Raw genomic sequence first — 15,825 nt, 5'->3', positions numbered from 1 at the left:
GGAGACAGCTTCTAGAAACCTTCATTAGGCCTCTGCAGCATTCACCAAACCTCTGTGAGACCCTCCTGGAAAAGAGACACTGATCCCTGTCTGTCACAGCCCTTCCTCCTCCTGCTCCTGTCAGTGGCTTTCCCTCACAGGGCAGCCTCTGTACCTGCCCAAAGGTGCCCCCACCTCGTTCATCAGGTGTGGATTGCCTCCTGCTGCAGCAGCCCCAAAGCTCTGGGACAGCAAATATTCAGGAGGAAGGGACTCCAGAGAGGAGGTGGGAGGCAGCCAGGTTGAAGAGGTACAGAAGTTGTACCCACCTCACCCCCCAGATAAGCTAAGAGCCACACAGCTGAGAGGTAGGTATTAACTATCCTGGCTCTCTTAGAATATTCTCCCTGCCCCGAAAGGCTCAGGACACATGCCACAGGCCCCCCAGCTCAACCCTGCCCACGGTCAGCTGGCTCTCCTGTTTCCACCTGTTAGCATCTCAAGAAGGAGCCTGGTCTACAATTCAATCATGCTCTGGCATTAACATCTCGGAAATCAAATGTTATTTGCTATAGCAAGAAAAACATTGCAATGAAACATAAAATGTCAGTACTTCAGCCCACAGTTGATATAGGCAATGGCTCTCTGAGGTTTTAGGAAATATTCCCTCTTATCCTGACTGTGGCAACTCTGCTTAGCCAAAGTTCATTTCTAGCTTTTAGGCTTTTGCTAAGTCTCCCCACCAAATGAGAACTAAAATACAACTCTCCTGCAGCACACAAGCGAGGAGAACAAAGGCCCTGTGAGCAGCAGGATCATGCTGCCTGAGGAATTAGCCATCCACAGCAGAGGCTTTCCTTATGGCCAGGAGAAATAAGAAGCAGGACAGGTGAAGCACCACCAAACACTGCAAAAGAAAATAACTGATGACAGGTGAGCAGGCGTGGGTCATTACAAAACGCGTGGCACCGGTATTGAACAATCCCATCTGACACGAGGCCGATGAGTCAGGGCACGCTGGCACGGGGCTTATCACACGGGCAAGCTGGCTGCAGGGAGCAGCCCTCAGTCAGCCCAGAGCCACGTGCTCGCTGCAGCACGGCCAGAGCAGGACAGAGAGCCACCAAGGCTCTCCCACCCTCTGGGCTGAGAGCGCTCTGCATCGGAGCAGAGAAACCCAGGCAAGGCCTGGAGCCCCCACGCACAGAGATCAGTGTGCCAAAGCAAGCCTGAGCCCTCCCAGTGTGCCAAAGCAAGCCTGAGCCCTCCCAGTGTGCCAAAGCAAGCCTGAGCCTTCCCAGTGTGCCAAACCAAACCAAGCCTGAGCACTCCCAGTGTGCCAAACCAAGCCTGAGCCCTCCCAGTGTGCCAAACCAAGCCTGAGCACTCCCAGTGTGCCAAACCAAACCTGAGCACTCCCAGTGTGCCAAACCAAACCTGAGCACTCCCAGTGTGCCAAACCAAACCAAACCTGAGCACTCCCAGTGTGCCAAACCAAACCTGAGCACTCCCAGTGTGCCAAACCAAACCAAACCTGAGCACTCCCAGTGTGCCAAACCAAACCTGAGCACTCCCAGTGTGCCAAACCAAACCAAGCCTGAGCATTCCCAGTGTGCCAAACCAAGCCTGAGCATTCCCAGTGTGCCAAACCAAACCAAGCCTGAGCACTCCCAGTGTGCCAAACCAAGCCTGAGCACTCCCAGTGTGCCAAACCAAGCCTGAGCATTCCCAGTGTGCCAAACCAAGCCTGAGCACTCCCAGTGTGCCAAACCAAGCCTGAGCATTCCCAGTGTGCCAAACCAAACCTGAGCACTCCCAGTGTGCCAAACCAAACCAAACCTGAGCATTCCCAGTGTGCCAAACCAAACCTGAGCACTCCCAGTGTGCCAAACCAAGCCTGAGCACTCCCAGTGTGCCAAACCAAGCCTGAGCACTCCCAGTGTGCCAAACCAAACCAAGCCTGAGCACTCCCAGTGTGCCAAACCAAGCCTGAGCATTCCCAGTGTGCCAAACCAAACCAAGCCTGAGCACTCCCAGTGTGCCAAACCAAACCAAGCCTGAGCACTCCCAGTGTGCCAAACCAAGCCTGAGCACTCCCAGTGTGCCAAACCAAACCAAGCCTGAGCATTCCCAGTGTGCCAAACCAAACCTGAGCACTCCCAGTGTGCCAAACCAAGCCTGAGCACTCCCAGTGTGCCAAACCAAACCTGAGCCCTTCCAGTGTGCCAAACCAAACCTGAGCACTCCCAGTGTGCCAAACCAAGCCTGAGCACTCCCAGTGTGCCAAACCAAACCAAGCCTGAGCATTCCCAGTGTGCCAAACCAAACCTGAGCACTCCCAGTGTGCCAAACCAAGCCTGAGCATTCCCAGTGTGCCAAACCAAGCCTGAGCACTCCCAGTGTGCCAAACCAAGCCTGAGCACTCCCAGTGTGCCAAACCAAGCCTGAGCACTCCCAGTGTGCCAAACCAAACCTGAGCTCTTCCAGTGTGCCAAACCAAACCAAACCTGAGCACTCCCAGTGTGCCAAACCAAGCCTGAGCCCTTCCAGTGTGCCAAACCAAACCTGAGCACTCCCAGTGTGCCAAACCAAGCCTGAGCCCTTCCAGTGTGCCAAACCAAACCAAACCTGAGCACTCCCAGTGTGCCAAACCAAGCCTGAGCCCTTCCAGTGTGCCAAACCAAACCAAACCTGAGCACTCCCAGTGTGCCAAACCAAACCAAGCCTGAGCATTCCCAGTGTGCCAAACCAAACCAAGCCTGAGCACTCCCAGAGCAAAGCCCAACTCCCCATGAAGTGCCAGCCTGCTCTTCATCCTGGGTTCCAGTGCCACGCTGCCCACCTCCAAGAACTCTGGTGAAAAATGTGTTCCACTGATGACTCCAACTCACACAAAGACAAACCACAGACATTAAGCCTGTTGTCTCATGGAAGGGAATGTCCTCTCCCAGTGAGGGCAGAGCTGCCTCCCATTATCCAGAAAAGGCTTAGCTCCTTGAAAACCTCAATAAAAATCAGCTCAATTCCAGCCTTTCTCCAGTGCTTGTGCTGGTAGAAGGGCTGTGTTCTGCCAAGGATTAAAGCATCATGGATTTGGGTGACTACCCACTAAAATAACTCCAGGTACCCCTTAAACAGGATCTCACGACAGCCAGTGAAACATGCTCTGAGCTTTGCCCATCCAGATATTACTGAAATTTAACTCAAACCTAAGTTGACAACCAGCCCTCAAGAAGAGAAGGCAGCACAGCAGGAAGATCACTGCACTTGGGCAGGAGCTGTGTTCTCCCAGGACTGTCAATCCCATTTCAAGAGGAAGATGGACACGAAAGTGACTCCTATCTCCCAGTGAAACTCAGTGAGAGCAGTGCAGCCACAGCAGGTATGTGCTGCTCCGTGCCCCAGCTGCATCTCCAGCCACATGGAGCTGATGGAAGGGATGGAACCAGGACAGCAGAGAGCTCTCACCAGTGCCCAGCGACCACAGCGTCCCTCTGTCCTCCTCAGCCCTAACAGCTCCTGAAGACTCAGACACAGCACCCAAAGGGCATGGGAACATAAGGTATGTGCTCCTTGGCACACTCACCAACATTCCCTGACCAGCCCTCGTGAAAAAATGTGGCATTAAAAACAACCCCACTGCCTGAACAGAGCTGGAATTCTAATGAAGTCACTTGGATGATTTATAAATGGAAATTCTGTGGAAAACAATTCATTCAGCAGGTCACTCTGAAGATTTTTAGCAGAAACAAGGGTTTCTTGTAGAAGATGAGAAGAGACAAAGGAAGGGGGACAGAAGGAGGGATGCAGCAAGGTATCCCACAGGTGCCCAATTCATCCAGGTCAGAGCAGTGGCTCCAGCTCCTGCCCAGCCATCAGAGCAGCTCTGACAGAGCACAAGAGTCCAACTTTGCATGGGCAGGGACTGCATGCAAATTGCTGCCTTGGTTAATACGTAAATTGCAGACTGTTCCCTTCTATTCCATCGGCTCCAGCAGAGACAATTATGAATACAGGCCTCCTGCCCTTTGGGATGATTAACATTCCCCTTCCTCAGTGTCCCCAGCACTGCTGACCCACATTCAGCTCCTGAAATGCAGTTCTATGTAAACTGCAACGTTGGGTGTCAGCAGAACGTGCCAGCCCAGCAGGGCCAGGTGCTCTGCTCCTCTCTCTAAACAAATGCAGTGCTCAGCTTCCCAAGGGCCAGGAAAATCTCAGTCCATTAAGACCAGGACCCAACTACCCTCCGCTTCTCTTTTTAGGGAAAAGGGAACACAAGCCAGGAATGCTCCAGCTGTTTATCTCGAGCTGTCATGTCAAAGTCCACTTGACCTGGTAAATGTCCGTCAGAAAGGAAAACAGGATCCAACACCCATCCACAGACCACCTCTAACGCCAGGCTCAGCAATGGACACCAGCCCACACCATCACTAGTTCCACCTTCTGGAAAAGGCCCCAAATCACGGGGTACATCATTTCCAAGCTCACACAGACACTCAGAGCGGAATTCTGTCTGAGATGGTGCAGGAGCGCGGTTCCCGAGGAGGGGCCGTGACGAGCAAACCCGCTTTTCTCTAAGAGAACGTGACACGGGGTCAAGTTTGTGCAGGGATTTGGTGGCTATATTTGAGCTGCCCGGTTCTCTTACGCAGCTACTACTGGGAGAGCAGGATCACCTCAGGAAGGGGCTGCCAGCACAGGCAGCAACCGGGCTGCGCCTGCGTTTCGTGATCAAAGAATTCTTTCAGATGCCTAAATGGGACCATTTTGCCAAGGTTTCACTCGCTTCCAAGTTGTTTCCATTAAGTCAAAGTGTTAAAAGTGTAACTGTGATGAAGACAAGTTCGCAGTAGCATTATTTTGTATTTCTGCTGCCAGTCAAAAACGCTTCCCCATAAGGATTTGGCTTTTCCAATGCATTTACATCAACGCCTCCCCTCTAATCTCATGAGTCCCAGAGCCTGAACCAAGCAGCTCCTTTCTCCTTCCCCACTCCTCTCCCAGAGCCAACAGCAACAGCTCTGTCAGTGAAGGAAAAGTACTGAGGCCACAGTGCTCAGGGTCTGCAAGCAGAATCCAATCCGTTCACTCGCACTCCTCTCCGGAGGCTGGGATTTGAAAGGAAACCTGACCTCGGACTTAAGAAAGCTTCCAGGTCAAGTTTCAGCTCCAAGCTATCCCAGCTCAGCCGAACAGATGGCAGTTGTTCCAGCACAGGTATTTCCCCAGGCTCGGGGAGCCCCCAGAGTTCAGAGGGACAGGGACTGGGTCTCCTCCATGCAGGGAAGGTGCTGCAGGTCAAAGCCGCTGCTCCAGAGTCCCCAGCACCTCACCATCCCACCAGAAAGCTGCTTCCTGAACTCCACAGCCCACCCTCGGTCATTCCAGGGCAGTAGGAATGAGTGTACACTGCTGCAAAGCAAAGCTTTCCAAGCTTAGTGTCCCCTTCCATCACGAAAGGCCAACATGCAAAATCCAGCCTTGGCCCTGTAAACCCGTAACACAATTTCCAGACAAAATGTGTGTGCGTACTCTGCCGTTCTTTGGACAAAATCAACTATTCCTGCACAAAAGATGGTCTCTGGTTTGGTGTTTTGCAAACTTCAGCGTCAGCACCACTGAGAAGAAACCTTGACCCAAGGAGGGAGTCTGGAAACAGGAACAGGAAAGCAGCTTGGAGCTAGATCCCTCATTTTCCAGGAATGATCTCCACTCAGAGGGGTCAGTGCCCTGCACTCGGAGCACCTGAACCCATCACCCTGTTACTCTCAGCAAGGTTCAGGTTCATCACGGGGAGAACAACAGCACAGAGCACCTCAAGTGCAGGTTAAATTGTGGCATCGAGCACTTGCAGGTACAAAATAGCTGTCAGGGCAGGCAAATACAGCCCAGCTCTGAAAAGAACTGTCCAGGAGGTGTTATAACTGATGTTTAAATAGCCCCTGAAATTAATTTCATCTTATTATCCGGGCAAAGAGCCAGAGTTCCAACAAACCAAGGCGATGGCGGATTTCTCCTCCTGTTTCAAAACAATGCTGCTCCTGGAACTGACAGAGGGGAAAACCCCAGAAAGTGACAGAGGGGCATCCCCAGAAAGTGAGAGAGGCATAATCCCTGAAACTGATAGAGGGACAACCCCGGGAACTGACAGAGGGACAACCCCGGGAACTGACAGAGGGACAACCCCAGGAATTGACAAAGGGAAAATCCCGGGAACTGGGAGAGGAATAACCCCAGGAACTGACAGAGGGACAAGCCCAGGAACTGACAGAGGGACAAGGCCAGCCAACACCATCCTCCCTCTGCAGCGCTTCCAGGAGCCAGCGCGGAGCCAAGCGCAGGGCAGGCGCAGGGCTTTGGTTCGGGCCTGTCTGCTGCCTGCCCGTGCCAGCCCCGCTCCTGCCGCAGCTCCGGGGCCGCCCCGGGCTGGCACTGCTGCATGCAGCACCACGAGCCGGGCCCGGGAGCCCGGTGTCACCGGCACCACCGGGAGCACAGCGGCAACAGAGCGGCTCCTCACGGATCTCCTGCCGCGCTCCGGGGCTCGCCCGTGCCGGGATCCACCCGGATCTCCCGCCGTGTTCCGGGGCTCACCTGGCAGCGCGGCCGTACCTGGATCCACCTGGATCCGCCGCTCCCTCGGGAGGCCCTTCCTTCCTCGCGCTGCTCCCTGCGCTTTCCCACGGCCCTGAGGGCCACGGCCACGATCGATTCCCACCGTCTCGGTAAGAAACGACCTGTCCCCCACCTGCCCTCCGCGCCCCCCCGGCTCGCCGGGAGCATCCCCGGGTACCGCGGGAGCATCCCCCCGCTCCACCTCCACGTTATCCCGGAGCCACGGGACCCGCGGGGACACCCGTGTCACCCGTGACAGCGGCCCCGCTCCCCGGCAGCGCCCGCCCGAGGCAGGGGGGGCTCGGGGCCGCTCCCCGCTCGCTCCCCGCTCACCGGGCCGGCGCCGCGACCCCCGCGGGGGACTCACCTTGGCGCGGGTCACCAGGTGCGTGGCGAGCTTCACCACGGCGAAGTTGCCCTTGCCGATGGTGCGCTCGATCTCGTAGTAGCCGATGCGGGCGGGCCCGGGGGGCCGCGGGGGCGGCGGGGCCGGGGAGAGCCGGGGGGCCGCGGGGGGAGCCCCCGCTCCGCCGCCTCCTCCCGCCGCAGCCGCCGCCGCCATCTTGTCGCGCGGAGCGAACCCCCCCGCGGGGCTGCGGCACCGCGTGAGCTCATCCGCGGGGGGGCGCCGGGGGGCGGGCGGCTGCCATGGCGACGGGGGCGGTGCTCTAACGTCACCGCTCGCGTCACGGGCGCGCGGGCCGCGGAGGGCGCCCCCGCGCGGCGGACAGAGGGGAGAGCGAGGAGCGCGCTGCGGGTTTGGGGAGAAACCCGCGGGAAATGGGAAACTTGCCGCGCGTGACGTCACGCCATCAGGGACAGGCCCCCCTCCCCCGGTCACATACACTTGGGTCACGCGTCATCTCGGGAGGAGAATGACGTCATGGAGAGAGGCTGCGGTGGGCCGTGGGTGCTGCGATTTTGGGGAGAAACCAGTGAGATATGGGAGATGAGTCTGACGTCACTTTCCAGTGGGGATAGCTGAATGATGTCATGGTGAGACCGCCCTATCTGGTACATCCCCGGGGCCAGGGAGCTGCTTGTGTTTTGGGGCAGAACCCACGGTAACTGGAAACTTGTTCTTGTGACATGACTCCTTGTAGGGACATCAGGGACCCCGCACATGCAGGGCAGAATGACGTCAGGGGCATTAGAATGACGTCACGGCGAAGGGCGGGAGGTGCCGCGGTTTTAGGGTGAAACCCACGATAAACAGGAAAAGGATTCCTCGTGCCATCACTCCATCAGGGAGTGACTCCATCACCCCCCACCTGGGTGGCGCTTCGCCTCGGCGTGACGTCACGGGAGCGCCGCAGTGACGTCACGGCGGGGGGGGCGGGAGTTCCGCGGGCGCGGGGCGGAAGCGGCGGCCGGGGCGCGCGCGGGGAAGCGGAAGCGGAAGCGGCGCAGGCGCGGGGCCGAGCGGAGGGGACGCGCCCGCCATGGAGTCGCGGGGGAAGGAGCCGCAGCCGCCGTGAGTGCGGGGGCACCGCGGGGCGGGGCGGCGCCCGCCCGCCAGCACCGCCGGGGCGCGGGGACAGCGGGAGGAGGAAGGGGAGGGGGCCGTGGGGGGAACCCGCCCTGCTCAGCCCGGCCCAGCCCAGCCCGGCCCGGCCCGGCCCGGCCCGCCGCGGGGGGCTGCGAGCGGCGGCCGCGGGAAGCATCGTCCCGCTGCTCTTCCCGCTGTAGATCGTCTGGGATGTGCGAGGATGATGAAGGGCTGGAGCATCTCTGTGATGGGGAGATGATGGGGAGCTGGGCCTGGCCAGTCCGGAGAAAGGAATCCCATCGATCCGCACAGATATCTCCAGGGAGCACCACAGGATGGTTCCAGGCTCTCGTTAGTGATGCCCACCAGCAGGACAAGGAGCAGGGGCCATAAACTAAAATGCAAATTCCACCGCAACGTGGGGAGGAACTTCTTCCCCTGCGGGGCGGCAGAGCACTGGAACAGCTGCCCAGGAGATGGGGATCTCCCTCTCTGGACATTCCAACCCACCTGGATGCATTCCTGTGTCACCTGCTCCAGCTGGCCCTGCTTTGGCAGGGGGGGCTGGACTGGGTGATCTCCAGAGACCCCTCCCGATCTGTAATGGTTCTGGGATCAATGGGATCAATCCCACCACGCTGCTCTGCTCCCAGAGCCAGATTATCCACCTGGACTGTGCAGCTCAGCAGCTGTAAGCTGGATCCCTGGGCACTAATAGGGACTTATCCTGGGAGTCTCAGCCGTTGTTGCTGAGCTGTTAAAGCCTCATGGCTCAGGTGTGGGGCTGCAGAGCATCCTTGGAGCTGGGCTTTGTTCTCTGTGCTGGGGCATCCATCGGGGCCTGGCTCCAGGGGAATGTGTGCTGCAGAGTCACTCTGGCATGGAGCAACATCCGTGTTGCTGTTCCCAGCCAGCTGCCAGCAGGCACAGGAGCAGGCAGGAGTTGTGTGCAGCAGATTCCTGCAGCCCTTTGCCAGCCCTGCTGCTGTGGGAGCTGCTGGAGCAGTGGCTGTGAACTGTTCTTCCCACAGGAACAGGATGGGCATGGGGGACTCCAACCCGGCAGCAGTCCCACACGCCGCTGAGGACATTCAGGGAGATGACAGGTGGATGTCACAGGTAAGGCTGGCAGGGGATCCTCCTTATGGGGGGGTGTTGGGCCAGGCTACACTTGGGACCCTGAGATCACAACAGCCTGGAGCTGGCAGCTGTCACACCTGTGTGTCCTGCCATGATGGGGCAAAGAGAGGTTTGGAGCATCTTTCTGATGAGGAGTGACTGCAGGAGCTGAGCTGGGTTAGTCCTGAGAAGACTGACAGGGGATCCCATCAATCCACACAAAATCTCCAGAAGATGGGGCCTGACCCTGCTCAGTGATGCTCAGTGACAGGACAAGGAGCAATGGCCATGAACTAAACCACGCCAAGTTCCATCCAACCCGGGATCCTCACGGGGTTGTGGAGCTGGGGGCAGTGTCCAGCAGCTCAGGGGTTAATGCCAGCAGGGCTGCTGGAGGGCATGGCGGGGGGAACTGGCAGGGCAGCTGTCCCTGTGCTGCAGCAGGGGTGGATGCCCTGGGGCAGTGTCACCTGGAGCTCACCTTGTCCTCTCTTTGGCAGCACAATCGGTTTGTCCTGGACTGCAAGGACAAGGAGCCCGACGTGCTCTTCGTGGGGGACTCCATGGTGCAGTTGCTACAGCAGTACGAGGTAGGGAGGGAGGGAGGCTTGGAGCAATTGGAGCATCTCTCTCTAACCCAGTGGCTGATCATGTGTACCACTGATGACTTCCACTGTTCCCGTTTTCACTGCTGTCTCCTGAGGCCCTCCTGCCCTGCTTCCTGAACTCCCCAGGGCCTGGACACTGCTTTACCTGGATGCTTTTGCCTCCCTCTCTGAGGCCAGGACCGGCTGCCTGCATTTTGGCACACATGCACAGCCCCTCAGCTCTCAGATCTCAGCCTCCTGAGGGCCATGGAGTTCCCTGTGGCTGTACCTGGCATGGCCAGAACACACTTAGCACCCTGTAGAATTCAGGGTGCCAGGGGCATTGTTCCACTGGTTCCTCCCTAAAATTATTGAGGGAAAGAAGAGTTCTCTTCTGCTGTGGTGGCAGCTGAGCAGCTTTGTTCTGCAAGAGCTGCTTCCCTTTGTTCTAGTTTTGTTACCTGGGGAAGAGAAGGATTTAATCAGGTCATAGACTCCTTCTTCAAAGGCCCTGTGCTTAGGGACACCATGGTCTGCAGTAGATCAGCGCTCTGGGGCTCTGATGAGTGCAGCAAATCACTGCTCCAGAGACCTTTCCTTCCTTTGTGCCAGGTCTGAGAGCTTGAACCTCAGCAGCTCCATCTCTTCTGACTCCACATAAAGCCTCGTTCTTGTCTAAGTGCCCTTTGTGGAGAGAGTTTTCAGAGCAGGGCTCGTGCCTGCCCTCAGTGACCTTGAGGACCCGTGTGGTGTCTCTGCCTCACAGGCAGGATGCTGCTCTGAAGCTGCATGTTGGTTTCTGCTTGCAGATCTGGCGAGAGCTCTTCTCACCGCTCCATGCACTGAATTTTGGGATTGGTGGAGACACCACGGGCCATGTTCTATGGAGACTGAAGAACGGTGAACTGGAGAACATTAAACCCAAGGTATGAGCTGCAGAGCTAGTGAGGGTATCCAGGTGTGCAGTGAAGGTCCCCTGCAGCTGCAGGCCTGGCACAAGTGCCTTCCCTGAGGGCAGTGGGCAGTGCCAGCCCCAGGGCTGAACTCTTGAGCCTGACTCTCCCTGCTGCTCTCTGGCCACAGATGATGCTTATGCAGGGATTTCAGGGACATCAGCCCTGTTACCACTTGCCTCTGGAAAAGCTGCAAACGTTTTTCTTTCCTTGCAGGTCATTGTTGTTTGGGTTGGAACAAATAACCACGAAAACACAGCAGAAGAAGTCGCAGGGGGAATTGAGGCCATCGTGCGCCTGATAAACACCCAGCAGCCACAGGCCAAAGTGATTGTGCTGGTATGTCCCTGCTCCTGGGCTGTGCCTCTGCCTTACTGGGAGTCACTGGGTGGTGCTGGGAGGGCAGTCCCCTGATCTGCCTTCTGCTTTGTGCCTCCCCTCACTGCCTTGGCATTGCAGGAGCCCTCCTTTGGCCATTCCAGAGCTGGGTGGACTCATTCCCAGTAACTATCCCACTTACAATGTTAATGTTTCCCCTGTGAAGAGGAAAATAGGTGCCCAAATCCCAGTTGGCATTGGGAATCCTAGTTGGCTTCCTTGTCCTAAGGAAGTTGCCGCCTGTCTTGCTGAGGAGCTGAAAGCGTATGGAAAGAGCACAAGCTGATACATTTAAAGTAAAAGAAAGCAGTTTCCCTGCCAGTCAGTGCTTGGAGCTCATCTGGCTCCTTCACTTGCATTTCACATTAGGTCTGAATGGACAAATTCCAATTGAAGGGATGATTTCCTCTTGTCACAGACATCCTAAGTCTTGACAGGCAGCCTGAATTGGAAGGGAAAGCAGGGCTCCTGATGCCATCAGAGCATCAAAGCTCTTTTCTGCCTCCTCCCGTGCCAGGGCCTGCTACCTCGTGGAGAGAAGCCAAACCCGCTGCGGCAGAAGAACGCCAAGGTGAACCATCTGCTGAAAGCCTCTCTGCCCAAACTGCCCAACGTGCAGCTGCTGGACGTGGACGTGGGCTTCGTGCACTCGGATGGCACCATCTCCTACCACGACATGTTCGACTTCCTGCACCTGACAGGCGGGGGCTACGCCAAGGTCTGCAAGCCCCTCCACGAACTGATCATGCAGCTGCTGGAGGAGACCCCCGAGGAGAAACGAGCTGCCCTGGCCTGAGTCGCTGCTGTCAGCGTGGAGAGCATCATCCAGCCCATCAGATCAGTTCTGTCACTGGCACTACAGAATCCTTCTTTCTTAAAGCACTTTCCATTGTAGAATGTTACCGGATGTCCGTACCTAGTGTTTTGAGGGGGAAGGCTCATGTTTAACTGCTCTTGTACATACGAGGGCCGGCTGGGTTGGTTTTATTGCAGGAGGAAATTAGCTGAAGAAGAGTTTTACTTTTAAACCATTCCTCATTTGAAACGAGAACAGGACTGTCACTCTGTGCCCCTCTCATGTCTTGTTGCCCCGTGGTTGTCCTAGACCCCCTGTAGCCTGTCCGACAGCCCGCTCCTGGCTGCAGCCATCGTGCTCTGTGTATTTGCCTGGGAACAAGAATCACATTCCACTTGCAAAAGCCAGAACAGATGCATTTTTCCAAACTCGGTTCCACCTTTTAGGCGGTTTTGGGGTTTTTTTGTTTGTTTGTTGTTTGTTTGTTTTACTGAAGGGGGGTTAAATGACACGTGTTGCTTTCTCACTCCTTTCTGAAGCAGCTTGAAACTGGAATTCAGAAATTCAAAGAAGCAAACAGTTACCTGAACTCGTGTAACACTCCCCAGTGCTTGTCTTGTGCTCGTTTCCCCAGTCCTGCTAGCGGGGGCACCTTCCCTTCCTCCCACGCAGCCCTCCTGGGAATGCTCCCATTTGGGTGCTGCTGCTGGCCCCTGCTCCTGCTGCCTGTGATGTTGCTGGCTTTTAGCAGTTGCTCAGTGTAGGATTTTAATGATCCAGTAATTGGCAGTCACTTCCTCACTCCTCTGGAGCTGACAGACATCCCTCTGAGGTGCCCGGGCTCTTCGCAGTTTTTTTTCTATTTTTTTAATAAGTATGACTGTTACATCCTTTTTTTTCTAAAGCAAACCCACATGAAGAGCCCCTGGCTGCAAGGCCTAAATCACTCTGAAGCTTTACAGATCCCAAGGTGTATATTTCCTTATCACTACTGGTTTACTTGTATAAACATTTTATTTGAGCAACTACGGCCTCTTAGAGTAAAAAGTGGAGTTAAGATGTAGCTTCTCCTGCTCTAGACACTGCTCCTCACCTCGAGCAAGGGAGCCAGAGGGGCAGGTGCCCTCCTAAAGGGCTGTGGCTCAGTGCGGTTTTGGTTTGGTTTGTAGTTCAGAGGGCTGGTTGTAGCAAAACAACTTTTCATTTCAAACTCAGAGCTTCTCTTCCAGAAAGAAGCGGTTTGGAGCCGAGAGGCAGAGCCCTAGATGAATTAATAACTTGCAAATAACCTATCTTAAACCAAGTCTGTTCCTCCCTGCCTTACCTGCTGGAGCTGGAGCTCAGTTGGTGCCACGCTGGGTTTGTGCTTCCTGTGGGTTGCCAGGCAGGTAATCCTGGGAGGAACAGAGAGCTTCACTCTGTGCTCCAAGGGAGGGGTTCAGGTGTCAGGTGGCTTTGCTGAAGCCCATAGGTACTGTACATAGTCTGTCTGCCCTTTGCTGTAGCCAAGGGCTGGTGTGTAACTCTGACCTAGCGTTGAGGACTCCCCTAACGTCCCACCTCATCCCCCTCCTCCTGTAGGATTGATCATAGCAGGATTCCTGCCTGGATTGCATGCATAGTGTGTGTTTTGTTTCCAGTATATGTGATCTACACACAGATGAAGGAAAGGTGAAGCATTCCCCTGGCCAGGATCAGACACAGGGAGCTGCAGAGTGCCATGGGAGAGGAGGGATCACATCCTACCCCCATGATCCAGACCAGGGGTGCTGCTCCCTGGAGCTCCACGGCCTTGCAGGGCAGGCTTTGAGAGAGCACTGCTCGTGCTTCCCATGAGCTTTGGCTGGAAATATTGGGGAAGGGCAAGTGGAAAATCAAATATTAAAAGTACAGTGCAGTGGAGAGTTCTTGGGGAAGGGTTTATCCCATCCCCAGCCCCCTCAGGGAGCTGGGATAAAACCCTTGTTGCTCCCTGAGAGCTTTCCATCTCCAGGCTTGTGAGAAAAGGCCGTGGGCTAGTTTAATCTCTGCACCCCTGCTCCCTTCCCTCCCTGCTGCTGCTGCATTTGGCTGAAGCGATGCTAACCAGGAATGTACTCTGCAGTAAAGCTCTGACTGCTCAGCACCCTGTGCTCGCTGTGAGCCAGCCCCGTGGGCAGGGTGCCGAGTGGCCCGGGGAATTTGGCAGGCTCTGGCATCACCAGGGAGGCTCTGCTGGCTCTGCTTAGGCTTGGCTTGCTGAGGTGCCATGCTCTGTGCTGGTTCAGTGCTCTCGGCTCTGCTTGTTGCTGCCTGGCAGGAAACTGCCCTGCTCACCTGAGAGGTGTGGTGGGCAAGAGGGGCTCTGCCTCCTGCTCACCCCGTGCTGAAATCCGAGTGCCTCCTGTGAGAAAAATCCAGTTCCAGCTCTGGATGTCCCTCGGGACAGGGCTGGGCTGGAGCTGTGGCCTCTTCTGAGTGAGCGTGTCCAGTTTTGTGTTTATGCAGCAGAGAGGAAAACAAACAAAAGATGTGAAATGACAGAGTCTTGTGAGGTGCCGGGGAGGGTGAGGCAGGAGCAGGGAGGCCCCCATACCTCCCCTTGCTGCCCACCCACTGCCCTGAGCCTCCCCCGGGACACAACCTTTGTGATTCTGCTTTGGCAAAAATGCATCGGCTGGTAGAAGTCACTGTTAGTGCATATTTCAATATAAATGTCAATGTTTCACCCACTGTGTCGCAGCCTGTGTGTGTGTGTGTGTGTGCCCAGCCGTCTCCTGCCCTGTCCTGGTCACTCCTGGAGCTCTCCATGGGGCCGGGCAGGCGCTGCCAAAGCTCCCACTGCGGGTCCTCCCCGCCTCTGGGAGTTGTGCTCAGCCAGATCCTTGCTCCTCGTTTAATTCCTGCTTTTCCCACTCCGTTTGGGGCTGGTTTTGTCTGTTTTTCCTCCTTTCCCCGTGCAGATCTGGGTGCTGCACCCAAACCTGTGAGCACGGTGCTGCAGGTGAAGGGGACTGGTTTATTTTGGCCCTCGACAGGACATCGGCCTGTGTTGGATTCCCGGGAGATCGATCTCAAATGGCCCTGGAACAAACAGGGAATGCACATCCCCCCACAATCCCGCTCACAGCCATCCTGCAAGAGGCGACTCGAGTTCCACCAGGGCCGAGGAGTCGGCCGGAATTCTGCTTCTCTTCCCGCATGTCTGTCCCTGAGGTTGTCCCATCTGCCGCCAGCGCCACCACCTGCACCTGGAAACCATGGGCAGACTGTCCAAGCTGTGGGATCCTCAGGGACAGGAGGGCCTGGAGAAATAAAGTGCACAATAGCAGCAGAGCCTTGTCTCGTGGCGTTTGTCCCCTGGAGCAGAGCAGGAAGCTGGCAGCGGTCCTGGATGTCAGAGCCAGCCCAGGAAGTGGCTCTGAGTGAGGTGACACGGGGCTGAGCTCCTTCAGAGGGGGATTTTAAATCAAAACCCCCAGCTGCAGGCAAATAAAATGGGATAGAAAGGTCACAGAGCTGTTGGAGAGAGGCCTGGAAGCAGGAGGCTCAGCAACGGCTGGAACTGGGGGGTGTTTTGGGAGCCGGGGTCCTATATGGCCATGGGGCTTCCCTATACAGCAGGGCTGCCCCTATGTGGTCCCATATGGAGCAGGGCTCCCTTATGGGGAATTTTATGGGACAGGGCCTGCCCCGTAGGACAGGGTATCCCTTGTGTAGTTCCCTATGGAGCCGGGCTTCCCCCGCGGGGTCGAGTACGGAGCTCAGTGCTCCGGGATGGGGGTTCCCGGCCGGGCTGGTGCCCCCAGCTCGGGCCGTTCCCCCTGGGCTCGGGTCGCTCCCCGTGCTCAGGCCGGTTCCCCGTGCTCGGGCCGCTCCCCCGGGCTCGGGTCGGTCCCTGGGGCTCGGGCCGGCCCCTCGAGCTCG

The 15,825-nt window shown here is 56.6% G+C and overlaps 2 protein-coding genes across 6 annotated transcripts in view; one reads left to right on the top strand and one right to left on the bottom strand.

Moving 5' to 3' along the window:
- Positions 1-7,088, bottom strand: part of SIK3 (SIK family kinase 3) — a 70,525-nt gene extending 63,437 nt beyond the window's left edge. For 3 of the 4 annotated variants that reach the window (XM_066564516.1, XM_066564515.1, XM_066564517.1), the window contains exon 1: positions 6,965-7,067. The gene's annotated coding sequence lies outside the window, so the exon portion shown is untranslated. Of the gene's footprint in view, positions 1-6,964 lie in introns of all 4 variants that reach the window. The other variant, XM_066564518.1, reaches the window with a different exon arrangement.
- Positions 6,615-15,232, top strand: PAFAH1B2 (platelet activating factor acetylhydrolase 1b catalytic subunit 2). Of its 2 annotated transcripts, none has more exons than XM_066564521.1 (6): positions 6,615-6,707; positions 9,118-9,205; positions 9,706-9,795; positions 10,602-10,718; positions 10,962-11,084; positions 11,641-15,232. In XM_066564521.1, exons 2-6 carry the CDS (start codon positions 9,125-9,127, stop codon positions 11,917-11,919), a joined length of 690 nt encoding a protein of 229 aa, XP_066420618.1. In that variant the 5' UTR covers positions 6,615-6,707; positions 9,118-9,124; the 3' UTR covers positions 11,920-15,232. The 2 variants fall into 2 exon arrangements, with proteins under 2 accessions (XP_066420618.1, XP_066420617.1); XM_066564520.1 differs by lacking the exon at positions 6,615-6,707 and adding an exon at positions 7,994-8,071.
- Positions 15,233-15,825: the final 593 nt, after the last annotated feature.

This window comes from Molothrus aeneus, chromosome 22 (genome assembly GCF_037042795.1).
Source record: "Molothrus aeneus isolate 106 chromosome 22, BPBGC_Maene_1.0, whole genome shotgun sequence".
Taxonomy (NCBI): domain Eukaryota; kingdom Metazoa; phylum Chordata; class Aves; order Passeriformes; family Icteridae; genus Molothrus; species Molothrus aeneus.
This window is presented reverse-complemented; position numbering and strand designations above follow the sequence as displayed.

Excerpts from the sequence above, each read along its gene's own strand:
- PAFAH1B2 (XM_066564520.1), top strand. The coding sequence starts at position 8,040 with ATGGAGTCGCGGGGGAAGGAGCCGCAGCCGCC. Across the intron at positions 9,796-10,601 it reads AGTTGCTACAGCAGTACGAG|ATCTGGCGAGAGCTCTTCTC; the intron begins GTAGGGAGGGAG and ends TTCTGCTTGCAG. Across the intron at positions 10,719-10,961 it reads TGGAGAACATTAAACCCAAG|GTCATTGTTGTTTGGGTTGG; the intron begins GTATGAGCTGCA and ends CTTTCCTTGCAG.